The 14,223-nt window shown below is 36.6% G+C and overlaps 1 protein-coding gene across 1 annotated transcript; it reads left to right on the plus strand.

The window, feature by feature from the left end:
• The first annotated feature begins 1,175 nt into the window (after nt 1-1,175).
• On the plus strand, nt 1,176-7,580 carry LOC132641133 (protein DETOXIFICATION 29-like). The gene is made up of 8 exons (XM_060358025.1): nt 1,176-1,680; nt 2,450-2,719; nt 2,803-3,074; nt 4,036-4,122; nt 5,653-5,709; nt 5,796-6,153; nt 6,256-6,342; nt 7,324-7,580. Exons 1-8 carry the CDS (start codon nt 1,327-1,329, stop codon nt 7,396-7,398), a joined length of 1,560 nt encoding a protein of 519 aa, XP_060214008.1. The 5' UTR covers nt 1,176-1,326; the 3' UTR covers nt 7,399-7,580.
• Nucleotides 7,581-14,223: the final 6,643 nt, after the last annotated feature.

Below are 14,223 nucleotides of genomic sequence, written 5' to 3' on the forward strand. Positions count from 1 at the left end.
AACTGACAAATCGGCAAAACATGGATATAGTTTGAATCTTCTCATACATGTAGTCGGGTATCCAGAATAATAATATTAATATCTTTATTACCAATTACCAAAAAGAACAAAAAACATATTGTGGTTGCAACTCTGCTCTCCAGTATTTGAGACGGATCTAGAATTTAAACTCTAAGAATTCAACTTTTTAAATTTGTTAATATTGAGCCATTATATTTCTAAAGTTATGAGTTCATATCTATTATTTATTTTCATTTTAGTAAATTTTTATATATAAATTTATACTCCGCGTTGAAAATTTGAGATTCAATTAAACCCCTAGTTACAATGCTCCATCCGCTTCTTTGACCATTATTTAAGTGTCGTGTTATTTATTCATTCGCTTATTCAGTGTATATCCTTAGCAAATCAACAAAGTCCAAAGTTACGCTTCTTTCGCCAAATTTACCTACTGCGGTCCCAAAGTGAATTATATGAGAGTTCAACTATTATATCTTGATAGTGTGAAAAATAATTAAGTTTTATACTATCAAACCCCCCAAAAGATAGTTAACTTATTTTAATTTAAACTGTTAGCTTAATTAGGCATGAAGTAAAAAAAAATAAAAAAAAATATTTGAATTTTGTAGTCTTAAATTAAAAATATGTATATTATATCAAAATATCCTTCGAATCTTGTAATTTGAAAATGCCATATAAAATATCGAATTAAAGAGTTACCAATATAGAAGGTACATAATTTATTTAAAAACAAATTAAAGAAGAAAATAGCTAGAACAGTTAAATTAAATTTGGGGGAGTAATTATTACCGTATCATATTAAATCCTCTTATAATATTTTCAAATAAGGCAAAAAGAAATAAAAAAGAGTAAGAAAGCAAAACAAAAGACATATTCTCTCTATCCCAATTTATACAGAGTAATAGTTTTTTGTTAAAGATTTAAGCTATGTAAATCCTAATTAATATTTTAAATGTATTTTTTTAATCATATTAACATGAAAAACATTACAACTTAAATACTATTCATTGAGTTTTTAAATATTTAAATTTCAAATTTAAATTACTGAATTGATCTGACCAAATTTAATTTAAAAATTAATCAACTCGACTCTTGAAAAGTGAATAATGCGGCATAAATTAGATTAGTACGAGAGGAAATATTACATAACTTATCATGGAGAAATTTGATACTCATACCAGGTGGAACATCACAGTAGCTAATGGCATATAGTATAAATTTTCATGCAATTACTCATCCTTAGGCATATAACCCCATACAAAAACCTCCACGAGTCTCAAACACCGAACTCTATTTTGTCCTTCAATGGAAGAACACACCTCTAAGCATCCCCTTCTTTCACCTGGTAGAGAAAACCCTCAAATCGCCGAACAAACTAGTGATTATCTTATTAGATTGTCACATACTTCTTTTGCTTCTTCCTTTGTTGCTGATGCAGATGATATTCCTCCCATCACTGGAATCCAAGATTTCTTTAGAGAGTTTACAATTGAATCTAGAAAATTATGGTACCTTGCTGGTCCAGCTATTTTCACTTCACTTTGTCAGTATTCTCTTGGTGCTGTCACTCAAACATTTGCTGGACATGTTGGCACTCTTGAGCTTGCTGCTGTTTCTGTTGAAAACTCAGTTATTGCCGGTTTCTCTTTTGGTGTCATGGTAGGTAAATAAAGTTGTTAAATTGTTAATTTGGACTCTGGTCAAATCTTCTTTTTTGTTCACATAAATTAGGCAACAGTGACTTTGTGACCTCGTACTTTGCGATTATTATTGCGATCTCTTTAGTTATTGGAATGTTTGTTCATCTTAAAATAAAGTCTTGGAAAAGCAATTAATTACTTGAGAGGCAGAGATTGACTATAAATTTCATCTCGATCTGGAGCTCACTGAGTTTATCTTGTTAGGCGTCCCCTGTCAGTTGAGGAAATGAGTTGTTACATAGTACTGTTGGATAATTATTACTTCGTGAGATAATTTTCGGGTGAAATCTAATCTTTAATTGATTCAAACGGTATCAGATACTCATTTATATTCTTAGTTTATCTAATAGCGAGCTATGATATATTTATCCACCCACCAAATGTGGGCTTCGGATGTGTTAAGTGTTAGGCATTGGTTTGGAAACGAGAAGTTATCTCCTAGTAATATGGTCTTGAGCTGGTCCTCACCTCATGAACTAATTTTTAGAATCGAGATAAGTCCAATGTCCATTTTCTTCATATTTTTAGAGTTGAATTGCGCCATACACTTCTGATAGAGCAAAATCATATGCGTATCATAGTGTTTAATCTCAGCAATATTTTCCAACAGAACCCCAAATCGGAAAATGAATATGCGAAAAACCACATGTTCTTGCTTCAATTATGAATATTTCGATCTTTATTTTAAATCTGAATTAATGGTCATTTTTTGTGTTTGTTTTGGACAGTTGGGAATGGGAAGTGCGTTAGAAACACTATGTGGACAAGCATTTGGAGCAGGTCAAATTGACATGCTAGGAGTATACATGCAAAGGTCATGGGTTATTCTCAATTCAACAGCAGCACTTCTGATGTTACTTTACATTTTCGCGGACCAATTTCTGAGATTAATTGGGCAAACAGAGGACATATCACGGGAAGCAGGGAAAATGGCTTTGTATATGATTCCTCAATTATTTGCATATGCCATGAATTTTCCAATAGCTAAGTTCTTGCAGGTATAAGGCGAATCCAGGATTTAAATTTATATATCGTTATGGATTAAAAATTTAATATTTAGTGAAATTTTGGTAATTTTCAGGCACAGAGTAAGATTATGGTGATGGCATGGATAGCAGCAATAGCTTTGGTTCTGCATACATTTTTTAGCTGGTTGTTTATGTTGAAGTTAGGGTGGGGGCTCGTGGGCGCGGCAGTGGTGCTGAACTCATCGTGGTGGTTCATAGTGGTGGCGCAAATGCTATATATTTTTAGTGGGACTTGTGGAGAAGCATGGTCAGGGTTCTCATGGATGGCTTTCCTTAATCTATGGGGATTTGTTAGGTTATCTCTTGCCTCCGCTGTCATGCTATGGTTAGTAATCCACCTTCCATTTACTCTCTTTTTGATGTGGGATGTGTTGCTTGGACTTTCTAAAAATGCTATTGCACTTGCGTAAGATCATTCAAAAAATGTACTACTTTTGGTGGATCCCATATGCACCGCGCGACATTTTTTTAAAAATCCGAGCAACATAGACTGTGGGCTCATAACTTTCTTGTTGTGCTTAATTTTTGGCTTTACTACATTTCAACAAGATTCTCAACTTCAGCATCCTGTAAGAATATTACTTGCCTTGTTTAGTTACCAACTTCCCTAATTATAAGTAGTTACCTTTAATGACTTTTAAGATCATCTAATAGTATAAAAGATTATATAAAGTTAATGTAGAGAAGTTAAACTCTTTAAAAAATTATTTCTCTGAAATGGCATCAATGAGTAAATGGCCTTGAGCAAAGTGCAACTTTTCAAAAGAAAATTCTACTCTATGTTATGATTTCTTATGCTATATACTCTACCTAGTAAACTAACTTTTCATGAAGTACCCTTCTGAAACACCTATCACGGATTGTGGTGGGATAAATAAGATTCTTCATCTTTAATCAGAATTTTTTGGTTTGAAGTTTCTGATAGCAAGGGAGCGGGCTTTACGAGGGGTGAACCTATGATCTGATCTTTTATAAGCAATTAAGAACGAAATCAGTCTAACTTAAACTCCTTTATTTTATTTTAATTTTTTTCTTACACGAAAAGTATGCTTCTGTTAAACTATCAAATTATGAGATAATCACATGGTGCGCCACAAGGTCACCATCAACATGTAGCAGCACCTTTTGGACTTTTGGTCTAAGTTTTAACCAAGGGGCTCAATAAAATGAAAAATATAGGTTTACGTTTTAAAATTGGTGGTCCTTTAAATTTCTGATTAGTTCTTATTATGGTTTTCTTGATCTGATTAATTTGGCACCCAATCTAATTAGGCATTATTATGCAGCTTGGAGACTTGGTACTTTATGGCATTGGTCCTGTTCGCTGGCTATTTAAAGAACGCAGAAGTGGCTGTTGATGCCTTGTCCATTTGGTGAGCACACCCAAAATTACCCACTTCTTGATTTGTCTGGTCATAATAAAAAAGTTCAGCCCTTTATGATATTTATTCATTAATCATTACCATAGTTAATTGTCATCATATAGTTGTCTTTTCTATTGTTTATCTTATACTATTCTATTTTAGTGGCACAGTTTAGACGTCAAAGGAGAAATACGGTCGGCTGACTAAGAAATGTTTGACAATACTTGACACTTAACAGTCCCTCACTTGTCCTCTCCTTTGGAGTTGGTGTAATGTAATTAGAGACAAAGATCCAGTAATTTAATGCCCTACCAGTCCGAGATATTTAATTACTACAATAATGTTCAAAGATAATGTTACTGTTTTAACTTTAGCAAAGAATTAATAATAACTGTCATTTTCAGCAGAGTCTGCGTATACTGCTGATAGTAATGTTCAGAGGAAAAAACAAACTTTGACACGGTAGGGAGAAGAAGTGGAATCCACCGAGGCCTAATCCTAACTTGTAAATACAACACCATTTAGAGGAAGTTAACATGTCAATACTTAGCTTGCATTAAATATTTCGGATACTATACTCTTACAAGTAATAATTGGAAAAACTTGGAAAACAAGATAACCTAAAAGAAAAAGGTCTTTCCTTAGTGAAAATACTTACGGAAATGATCCTTCCAAGAAAATCACCATTGATACTTGAATTTATCTTGTAATCTAGGAATATTAAGGCTCTAGACCTGTAAAGTGATTGACTACTTTTCGTTTTCACTAGATTTAACTTGCTTACTTTTTGTCTCCCTTTCACTATGCTTCACTCTCTTACTTTTTTTCTCTTTAGCTTCACTGTCTTGCTTTTTGGTCCGCTATATCCTTTTTGTTTTTCCTTTAATTTTTCGAATTTTTTTGAAACATTATTTCTCTTTAAATTTAGCAACTTGTACTTGAAATTTATTGATTCTATTTTTTACTAGCATGCATATGCTGATATGTGGTCCAACTTGTATTAAGTACTCCATCCGTCCCAACAAGATTGTCCTCTTTTGACTTGACACAAAGTTTAAGATATAAAGAAAAACTTTTGAAATGTGTGGTCCAAAACAAGCCTTAAATATTTGTGTGACTATAAATCATCTCATAAAGTTAAATTGTTTCTAAATATAGAAAGGAGACAATCTTTTTGAGATAGACTAAAAAGGAAAGGAGGACAATCTTTTTGGGACAGAGGGAGTAAAATGTAAATGATTCTCAGAGACCGGGGTGATGCAATTTTTTTTCTTCTCTTTGTCATTTCTTATTTGGGATGGGTTTTTCCATGGGCAGGGCGGATCAACCCCTAAGTTTTTAAAATCCTTGCTCTAGGCCCAAAATATTTGAGACCCCAAAATTACTCATATTGTTAAGTTTGACTTTATGTCAATTGTCAACTATTCTATTAAGTCGCCCCCGTTTGTGGGGGAGGGGTTTTAAATATGCAAATTGGCGATAGTGTAATTAGCTTCTAGTTCATGTTTGTCTAAATAAAAAAGAGTTGTGGAATTGCAGCATGAACATACTGGGATGGGCAGTGATGGCAGCTATTGGATGCAATGCAGCTATAAGGTTTGTCGCAAATCCAAAATGAGTATTAACAACAAAAGAGTTATTTTATATATCTTACATGAGAAAAAAATGTTCAAAAATTTCAGCGTGCGAGTGTCAAATGAACTCGGGGCAGCTCATCCAAGAACGGCGAAATTTTCGGTGGTGGTCGTCGTGTTTTCTTCATTCTTGATCGGCCTTCTCTTATCAGTCTTTTTACTAGTTTTTCGAAGCCAATACCCCAACTTATTCGCAGAGAGTGAATCAGTAAAGCGTCTTGTTTATGATCTCACACCATTATTAGCATTTTGCATAGTGGTTAACAATATTCAACCAGCTCTATCTGGTGTGGCTATTGGAGCAGGATGGCAAGCTTTGGTTGCTTATGTCAATATTGCTTGTTACTATTTGTTTGGCATTCCATTGGGTTTATTACTAGGCTACAAGCTCAACATGGGTGTCCAAGTAAGTGCAACATTTCAATTTTGTGAGCTACTTTCCCTCTTTGTTTTGAGTGTACCTTTTATTTAACCTCTTATCTACATTATTTTTTGTACATGATTTCAGGGTATTTGGTACGGAATGGTTAGCGGAACTGTGATTCAGACATTTGCCCTGTTTTGGATAGTTCACAAAACCAATTGGAACAAGGAGGTAACTGAAAAATATTAACTCCTTCTGAGTCGCTGACAATATAAAATATTTTTTTACACTATTTAATCACATAAAAGGAAATATTTACACGTAATGCACTAATAGTGTGGCAAAATTTTATATCGCTAATGTACATAAGTTCAATCGTTCTTCCCACGTAATTTAGATGTCTCAGTTCCCTTCCCCCTCCCCAAACTAAACAAGAAATTGCCTTAGTGTTCAAGACTATTAAAAACTTGCTTTCATACTATGGAGAAAACAAACTTATAATGCATCAACTTTATTTCAACAATACATTCAGAGAATGTTCTTAGGTGTTGTTTTTAAGCAGGCTGAAGTGCATAGTCCCCATTTTAGTGTCACTGTTTCAATTATGCCTTAAGTTTGTAATTGTTTTGCATGTCTACTTATATCGAAATAACTTCAGACATGCGAGGTTCGAAATTAGTCTTGACAAAGCGTAACTTTGGAAAAAATGTCTGAAATCTCACATGGCTGAAGTTCAGACTTTTATGACTAATTTTAGATATTTGATTGAACTTCAGCCTCATATGGCCAAAGTTTAGCCATTTTTGCCTGAAGTGCAGGCACATATGACTGATGTTCATCCATTTTCACCTAATTGTTTTTGCTGGACTTTAGTCATTTTTGCCTGAAGTGCATGCACATAAGGCTGAAGTTCAATCATTTTTGTCTGAACTTCATCCATCTGAAACTTTAGAGATTTTGTTTGACACTGCATGTATGGAGTTGTTCCGAAATAAATAGACGTGCTGTTTTTTCTATAAAATTGGGTTCAGATTAGATATCGCAATAGAGTACCCCGTGAAATTTTGACCGTCATACCAAACATTGATATCTAATGTGCTCACTATCATTGCATTTCCGTCCACTATTTAGGCTTAATTCCTAGATACATATTGGTTTCATTATCTATCCACGTTTTGTAAGACGACGAGTTTTGTACTATGAATATTGCAGGCTTCTATTGCAGCAGAGAGGATAAAAATGTGGGGAGGGGAACCAGATGGTAAAGCAAATGATGCAGAGAAATAAACTCCGATTTGGAGTCATTGTATTAAGTCCATCAATTGTATGTGATGAAATTTTGGAAATTTGAGTTGCATTTGTACTGTTCAATGTAACGTTGCTCAATAGTGTTAAGCATTGTAAGGTACTTTTGCCAAATTTATTCTTAGCTCGGCATCTAAAATTAAAGCCCTTATAAAGTTCTAGCATATACTCGGGTTTCACGAACTTTTAAGTTCAAATCGTGGATTGGAACTTTAAAACGAATGAATAATCAAACCAAATTGTAGGGTTTTCTCTCTCCGTATAATCAAGGGCAAGTTACATAAAGTTGAAATGCAAACATGAATTCTCCGTACTGTTAGGCAAGAACGTAAGTATTACTAGGTTAATTTTATGAATTTTCTACTATATAGATGAGCCAAAAAGCAGCTCATGTTCGACATGTATGCTTCTTGACATTAAAATTAGTAATTTTGAGGGCATATTAACTTTCGGTCCTCCATCATGCAATTAAACAAGCCACACAACATGCCGTTTCTTTCACGGTCTATACTAATAGCCTGTTTGGCCAAGTTTATTTTCTCTCTCAAAAGTACTTATTTTTTCAATAAGTGCTTATTTGAAAAAAAGTGAAGTGTTTGGCCAAGCTTTTGGGAGAAAATAAGTGCTTCTGGGGAGTAGCAGAAGCAGTTTTTCAGAAGCTAAAAGAAATAACTTTTGCCCAAAAGCACTTTTTTAAAAAGTACTTTTGAGAAAAATACACATAAAAGCACTTTTTAAAAGCTTGGCCAAACACTAATTGTTGCTCAAAAGTGTTTTTAAAATTAATTAGCCAAACACAAATTATTTTTCGCCAAAAGTACTTTTTTGAAAAGTACTTTTAAAAAAAAGTACTTTGTAAAATAAGCTAATTTTAGAAGCTTGGCCAAACAGACTATAAATGTGTTCATCTTTTGCCTAATTCCTTTTATATATGCTCCTCTCAACGGCAATCTATCGGGTTATTCTTCAAATTCCTCCTTTCTTCAATTCTTTCATCATTTTCTTTCATTGTAAACTACTGCTAGGTTTATTCATTTGTATCTAAATACTAAGGATGTTGAGAAAGGTAGTAAAGGAGTTACTTAAGTATGAAGGGTAGAATAGTCATTACATTATTAGTTAGTTATTAACTTCACAAAGTTAGTTAGGTAGTTAATGATTAATCATGTTGTATATATGGGTGATTTGCCCTTCATTTCCATTTCATCATAATACATAATACTTTCTCTTCTTATTCAATATGCCTTCTTCTTCTTCACCCTAAATTAGGGTTTTCTCTCTTCTCAGTACACTTTACTTCATGGTATCAGAGCTTTTGATCTAGAAATCTTAGCCAATTGCGATTTATTGTCTTTCGAACAAACTCGATTGATTGAGTTCTGTCTTCAATTCATTTTGGAATTCTGTTTCTTTCTGAAATCTTGATTGAAAATGACGGAAAATCTGAATAATGGGTTAAATGCCAGTACGGAGAATCAGGGAAATTCATCTGGTACAATAACTGAAATCGATTACAATAACACATTGTACCTCTCCCCAGCTGATGTTAGTGGCATACAGATCATCTCCTTTCAACTAATGGGTATTGAAAATTATGTTATATGGTATAATTCCACGAAAATTAATTTACTAGGTCATAACACGCTAGGAATTGTTGATGGATCTGGTGCTAAAGAAAAGTTTTCTGATTCTTTAGGGGATAGATGGGAGAAGGTAAATGCGACTGTACTGTCATTGGTTATGTGTCACGACCTAACCCTGTAGGCCGTGACTAGTGCCCGAATTGGACACTCATTTCACCTGTTAACTATAATCATTTACGGCTAGCATGTCGTGACTTTATTTGTTTAAAAAAAAGCAGGACGTTATTTTAAGGTTATCACAATTCTGTAAGTCATAGGCACCTGTCTCCTGAGGAGTTACCATTTTTTTCAGCAACAACATATATATATATATATATATATATATATATATATATATATATATATATATATATATATATATATATATACGCAAGCCGACAAGGCTGCCATTACAAGCAACATTCCAAACATACATACATATGCAAGTCGACAAGGCTGCCATCGTGAATGGGTACGCCCCAAACATAAGTCATGTTCATACAACGCAACAACAACTATATACAGACCCACACAGATGTCCACAGACCTCTAAGAGTAATGACAATATCATATGACGGGACAGGGCCCCGCCGTACCCCGAATAAACACTTATATATACAATAAAGGGAGTTATACCACAAGCTAGGCTCCGGAACGAAGGAGCAGTCCAAGTAGCCGAATAGATATCCTAAGCTGGTGGATCTCCAAAACGAGCGTCTGTACCTGCGGGCGTGAACGCAGCCCCCCGAAGAAAGGGGGTCAGTACGGAATATGTACTGAGCATGTAAAACATGAAATGTAGTAATAGATTCATAAGGAGACAAAGTATGTAGGACCCAATGCAACAATCAGAAATTCATAAAACTTGCCTTTGGACATATTTTATCTGTATCAATCTCATATCAATATCGGTATAGAGTTTTGTAATCAAAGCTACATAATCATTCTGTATATAACATATACAACGTGTCCCGGCCCTTTTATGAGGGACTCGGTAATTAAAATCATAGCATCATAAACATAAACATAGACGTGTCCCGGCCCTTTAATAAGGGACTCGGTAATAGGGAATATGCCCTCCTGGCCACCATCTCTATATCATCATGTCATCATATCATCACATCATCATATCATCATATATATATATATATAACGTGTGCCGGCCCTCTATTGAGGGACTCGATGATTAATATAGTAAATATGCGCACGAGAACGTGTCCTGGCCCGGGACTCAGTGAAGGATATAGCGGTAAGCACGAGCAGAATAATAAGCAACCACATATATGCAATTCATCTTTTGAGACTCAATAGATAAGCAACTAACCAGCTCTAAAGTATTGGGTTAATAATCATATTCAATTATTTTCAACTCTCATTATAAGCCATAGCAAGGAACGTTTCAGCTTTCATGTACATGTATCAATTTCCATGATGTAGTTTTTGAAAGTCAAGTATGCTTCTATTCATGCCATTCTTTTAAGAGTAGGAACTTCTATACATCATTCATTAGTCAATCATGTAGTAGGCTCGTGACAATAGCATTAAGAAAATATAGAATCATAAGTCATGCATGGAATTAGAGAATAGAATTTACCCCGAGGTTCATATCATTTCATACTTACGTCTAGGACATGCCAAAAGAAAGAAGGAATAGGCTTTACATACCTTTAGCGTTTAGTCGTATTATAACTTGTACTTGCTGCCCAAAAACACTTATCCTATATCAAGATATCAAGAGCTACAATTAGTCTACAAAGGAATTTAATACGTATTTTGACGCTCACAATCCCTTTCTAACATTTAAACGACGTTTCGTTCGCATTCAAACCAACTAGCGCTACAAGCTAACATTGCTAATCGTTCTTTCATATATTAATCCAAACTTGTTTAAACATGACTTAGGGAACTTGGGCAGTCCATACATCATTCAAAACTGTCCCATACACACGGCTAAACAACACACATAACATTTCCATTCTCACTTAGCAATTTTCCAGTTTTAACTTACAACAACAACAACACGTTTAATGACATTACTTTCATAATTCTTGGAACTATTTTAGCATCATTTCCATTCTTACAACAGCCCACAAATCATTCCAATTTCGACCTGAATCATTGCACTTCACTTTCACTAAACGTTCACAACAAGAATCAACACTCAACACATATAAATTCACTTCTAGCACTAAAACAGTCCACTGTTTTGGACTGCTTGTATGCTTCAACATAATTCATTTCTTTAACAACTCAATTCACATATTCAACATGCATACAATACACCACAATGTCCATAACAACAACAATCAAAATGTGACACAAAACAGTCCATAATCTCCCCTAAAACAGTCCCTTTTCACGGCTTCAACACTATTCCAACAACTTCATGATTTTCATCCGTTTATCCAAACTACAACACATTCAATCCATTTCCAATACGTGTACAAGAAGATTAAACATGAGTCCATTAGAGTCTTCAACACACAGCTCATTTTTTTTTTTGGAAAGAGTCCAATATCCAACATGCAACATCACAAACAAACTTCTACAATCTTTGTTCATTTACCTATGTTGATACATATTCAATTCATCAACAATACATGCAAAATGAAATCAATCATGACTTCACCAACACTCACGGTTCACTCTCTCTACTTCAACCACAACAACAATCCAACAACAACATGCATGAACTATACATTCAAATCATCATGCAACACAAGAACAATAAGCATTCTTAGCTTACAATCTTGTTCTTCACTTTAGCCGAATCTTCACCCCTAGTGAAATGCTACACCTCCTTGTTTCTTTCCAACAACTACTACACGTTCCTATGCACTTGATGATGAGTTGATTTGAGGAAGAAAACTGATTTTTTTGGATTGAATCTCACTCACCACTCTCGGCTAGCTCTAGCCGAGAGCTTCTCTTTCTCTCACTATGTATCTTCAACTTGTAAGTGTTGAAATGAGTTTTTAAAGTGGAGTAAAACAGTTTTTTTTTTTTTTTTGTATATATGTTTCCCCCATACTTTGGACATGTGTATCCCACTAACTTGGGTCAAGAACCTTTGACCATGGCACTCAATCTACACGGCTAGCTTTGTCCATTTAATGGACTGATTTTTTTTTTTGGTCCTCCCAATCCCACTTAATAATCTAATTATGATTACTTTAGTCCCAATTTTCCATTAATACTTCCATGCCAAACGAAATTTGTAGTTAAATTGTGACTTGAAATGAAACCGGAAGTTAAAGTCTCTACTTCGTACCTTAAAATAGTCTTGTCTTTAACTTGTCACGTTTAGTTTAAAACGTCCCAATGTATGAAAATATGGGATATAACATCCTTCCCCCCTTTAGAACATTCGTCCTCGAATGTTACATTAGTGTTGTATAAGCATACTTAACCTTTCACCCTTCCTAGTCAATCTTATCCTTCACAACCTCACAGCCTTCCTTACCAATACATTTGCATCCGTCACAATTCATTTTCCTCTGTACTCTCATCTTAATCATACTACTACTCCTTTTACTATAAACTCGTCATAATTTATCCCTATATTTTTTCCTAACAACAAAGGGAGAAATATATGACAGTGTGGAGCCTGGGTCTATCAATGCATATACATCTCGGGAGAAAATCGATAGTATACCTGTGACCACATTTGGCGACGATTCCTGATCCTGTCTGCTAGCTAAAGCATATAAGCTGTTTGAAGGACCGCCAGAACTGGAAGCCCCTCCACGGCCTCTGCCACGGCCTGCTGGTGTCGGAATACCTTGTCCCATAGGACGCATGGCAACTGAAGAAGAAGAACCAACAACTGATCCCGTAGGCTGAGCTGCACCACCTGCACCACCCCCAAATCGACACTCCCTCATAGTATGGCCTTGACGGCCGCAAGAGAAACAAGCACCAGTAATGCGGCGGCATTCCCCCGGATGGCGCCTGCCACATCGAGGGCACTGTGGTATAGATGGCCTCGTCTGGCCTGAGTCCCTGTGCATCTGGAAACCTGAAGTCATGGAAGTTTGACCAGATTCTGAATACCCTGTGCTATCAAACCTCCTACCAGTGAATCGTGGAGGTTCACTCCGTGCCGGCTGAGAAGGATAGCTATTATGCTGCTGTTGGGGCTGCCCGCCCGGAAACTCACTAGAATACCCCGCTGACCTGGCCCGCTTGGGCGGTCTCCTATCACGATCTCTGCCCGACTGATCCTCTCTATGCCGGTCCTCCATACCATGCGCGTAAGCCTGTAACCGGGCGATGTCCATATCAGTCTGCGATGCCACCGCCATGCAGCCGTCAACTAAATAACAGTCCAGCCCTATCACGTACCGGTGCATCCGGTTAGCCATGTCAGCCACTATAGTAGACGCATATCGAGCCAAAGAATCGAACTCCAAATTATACTCACGAATACTCCGACCTCCCTGCCGCAACTGTAAAAATCTGTCAACTCGTGCCCACCGTAATTCCGGGGGCAAAAAGTGGCGGAGAAAAGCAGTCACAAACTCATCCCAAGTAGCTGGGGAAGCACTCTCACCCCTGGACAGCTCCCAAGACTCATACCAATTGGCAGCAACATCTCGTAATCTGTGCGAGGCCAACTCGACGGACTCGGTCTCTGAAGCCCTGACCAAATCCAATGAGCGCCGCACTCCCCGAATGAAGTCGTGGGGGTCCTCCTCGGGCCTAGACCCGAAAAACTCTGGGGGACGGCATGTCAGAAAATCACGAACCCTCAGGCTATCACGCCTGTCATCATCATCATCATCTCTCTGCCCGCGTCTGCGAACCTGTCCCGCTACCAAAGTAGTCAATAACTATACAGCCTTCCTCAATGTCCTATCCTCCGCCCCTGGCTGAGGAGCTGGAGGCGCGGCCGCTGGAGCCTCTGGAGCTGATAGTGAAGCCGCCCCCTGATCCATAGTGGCAGCGGCTGGTGCTCCAGACTCCTCCGATGATGAAGACGTAGTAGAGTCTGTTGGCCGAGGCGCAATATCACGCATCATCTGAGCAAGGGTCCGAGTACCCTTCCGAGCCCTGCTAGTCTCTCCTACCACACCCTTTTTCCTCTGGGCGGCCGTCGCCTTTTTCGGAGGCATCACTGAAATAAAAACAACAACGGATCAGAACAGAATCATCCTAATAGCAGAGCTCTATCGCACGATCTAAG

The sequence above is a fragment of the Lycium barbarum genome, chromosome 5 (assembly GCF_019175385.1).
Source record: "Lycium barbarum isolate Lr01 chromosome 5, ASM1917538v2, whole genome shotgun sequence".
Taxonomy (NCBI): Eukaryota; Viridiplantae; Streptophyta; class Magnoliopsida; order Solanales; family Solanaceae; genus Lycium; species Lycium barbarum.

Coding starts and splice junctions, on each gene's coding strand:
- LOC132641133 (XM_060358025.1), top strand. CDS start 1,327: ATGGAAGAACACACCTCTAAGCATCCCCTTCTTTCACCTGGTAGAGAA. Junction 3,075..4,035: donor GCCTCCGCTGTCATGCTATG/GTTAGTAATCCA, acceptor ATTATTATGCAG/CTTGGAGACTTGGTACTTTA. Junction 5,710..5,795: donor GGATGCAATGCAGCTATAAG/GTTTGTCGCAAA, acceptor CAAAAATTTCAG/CGTGCGAGTGTCAAATGAAC.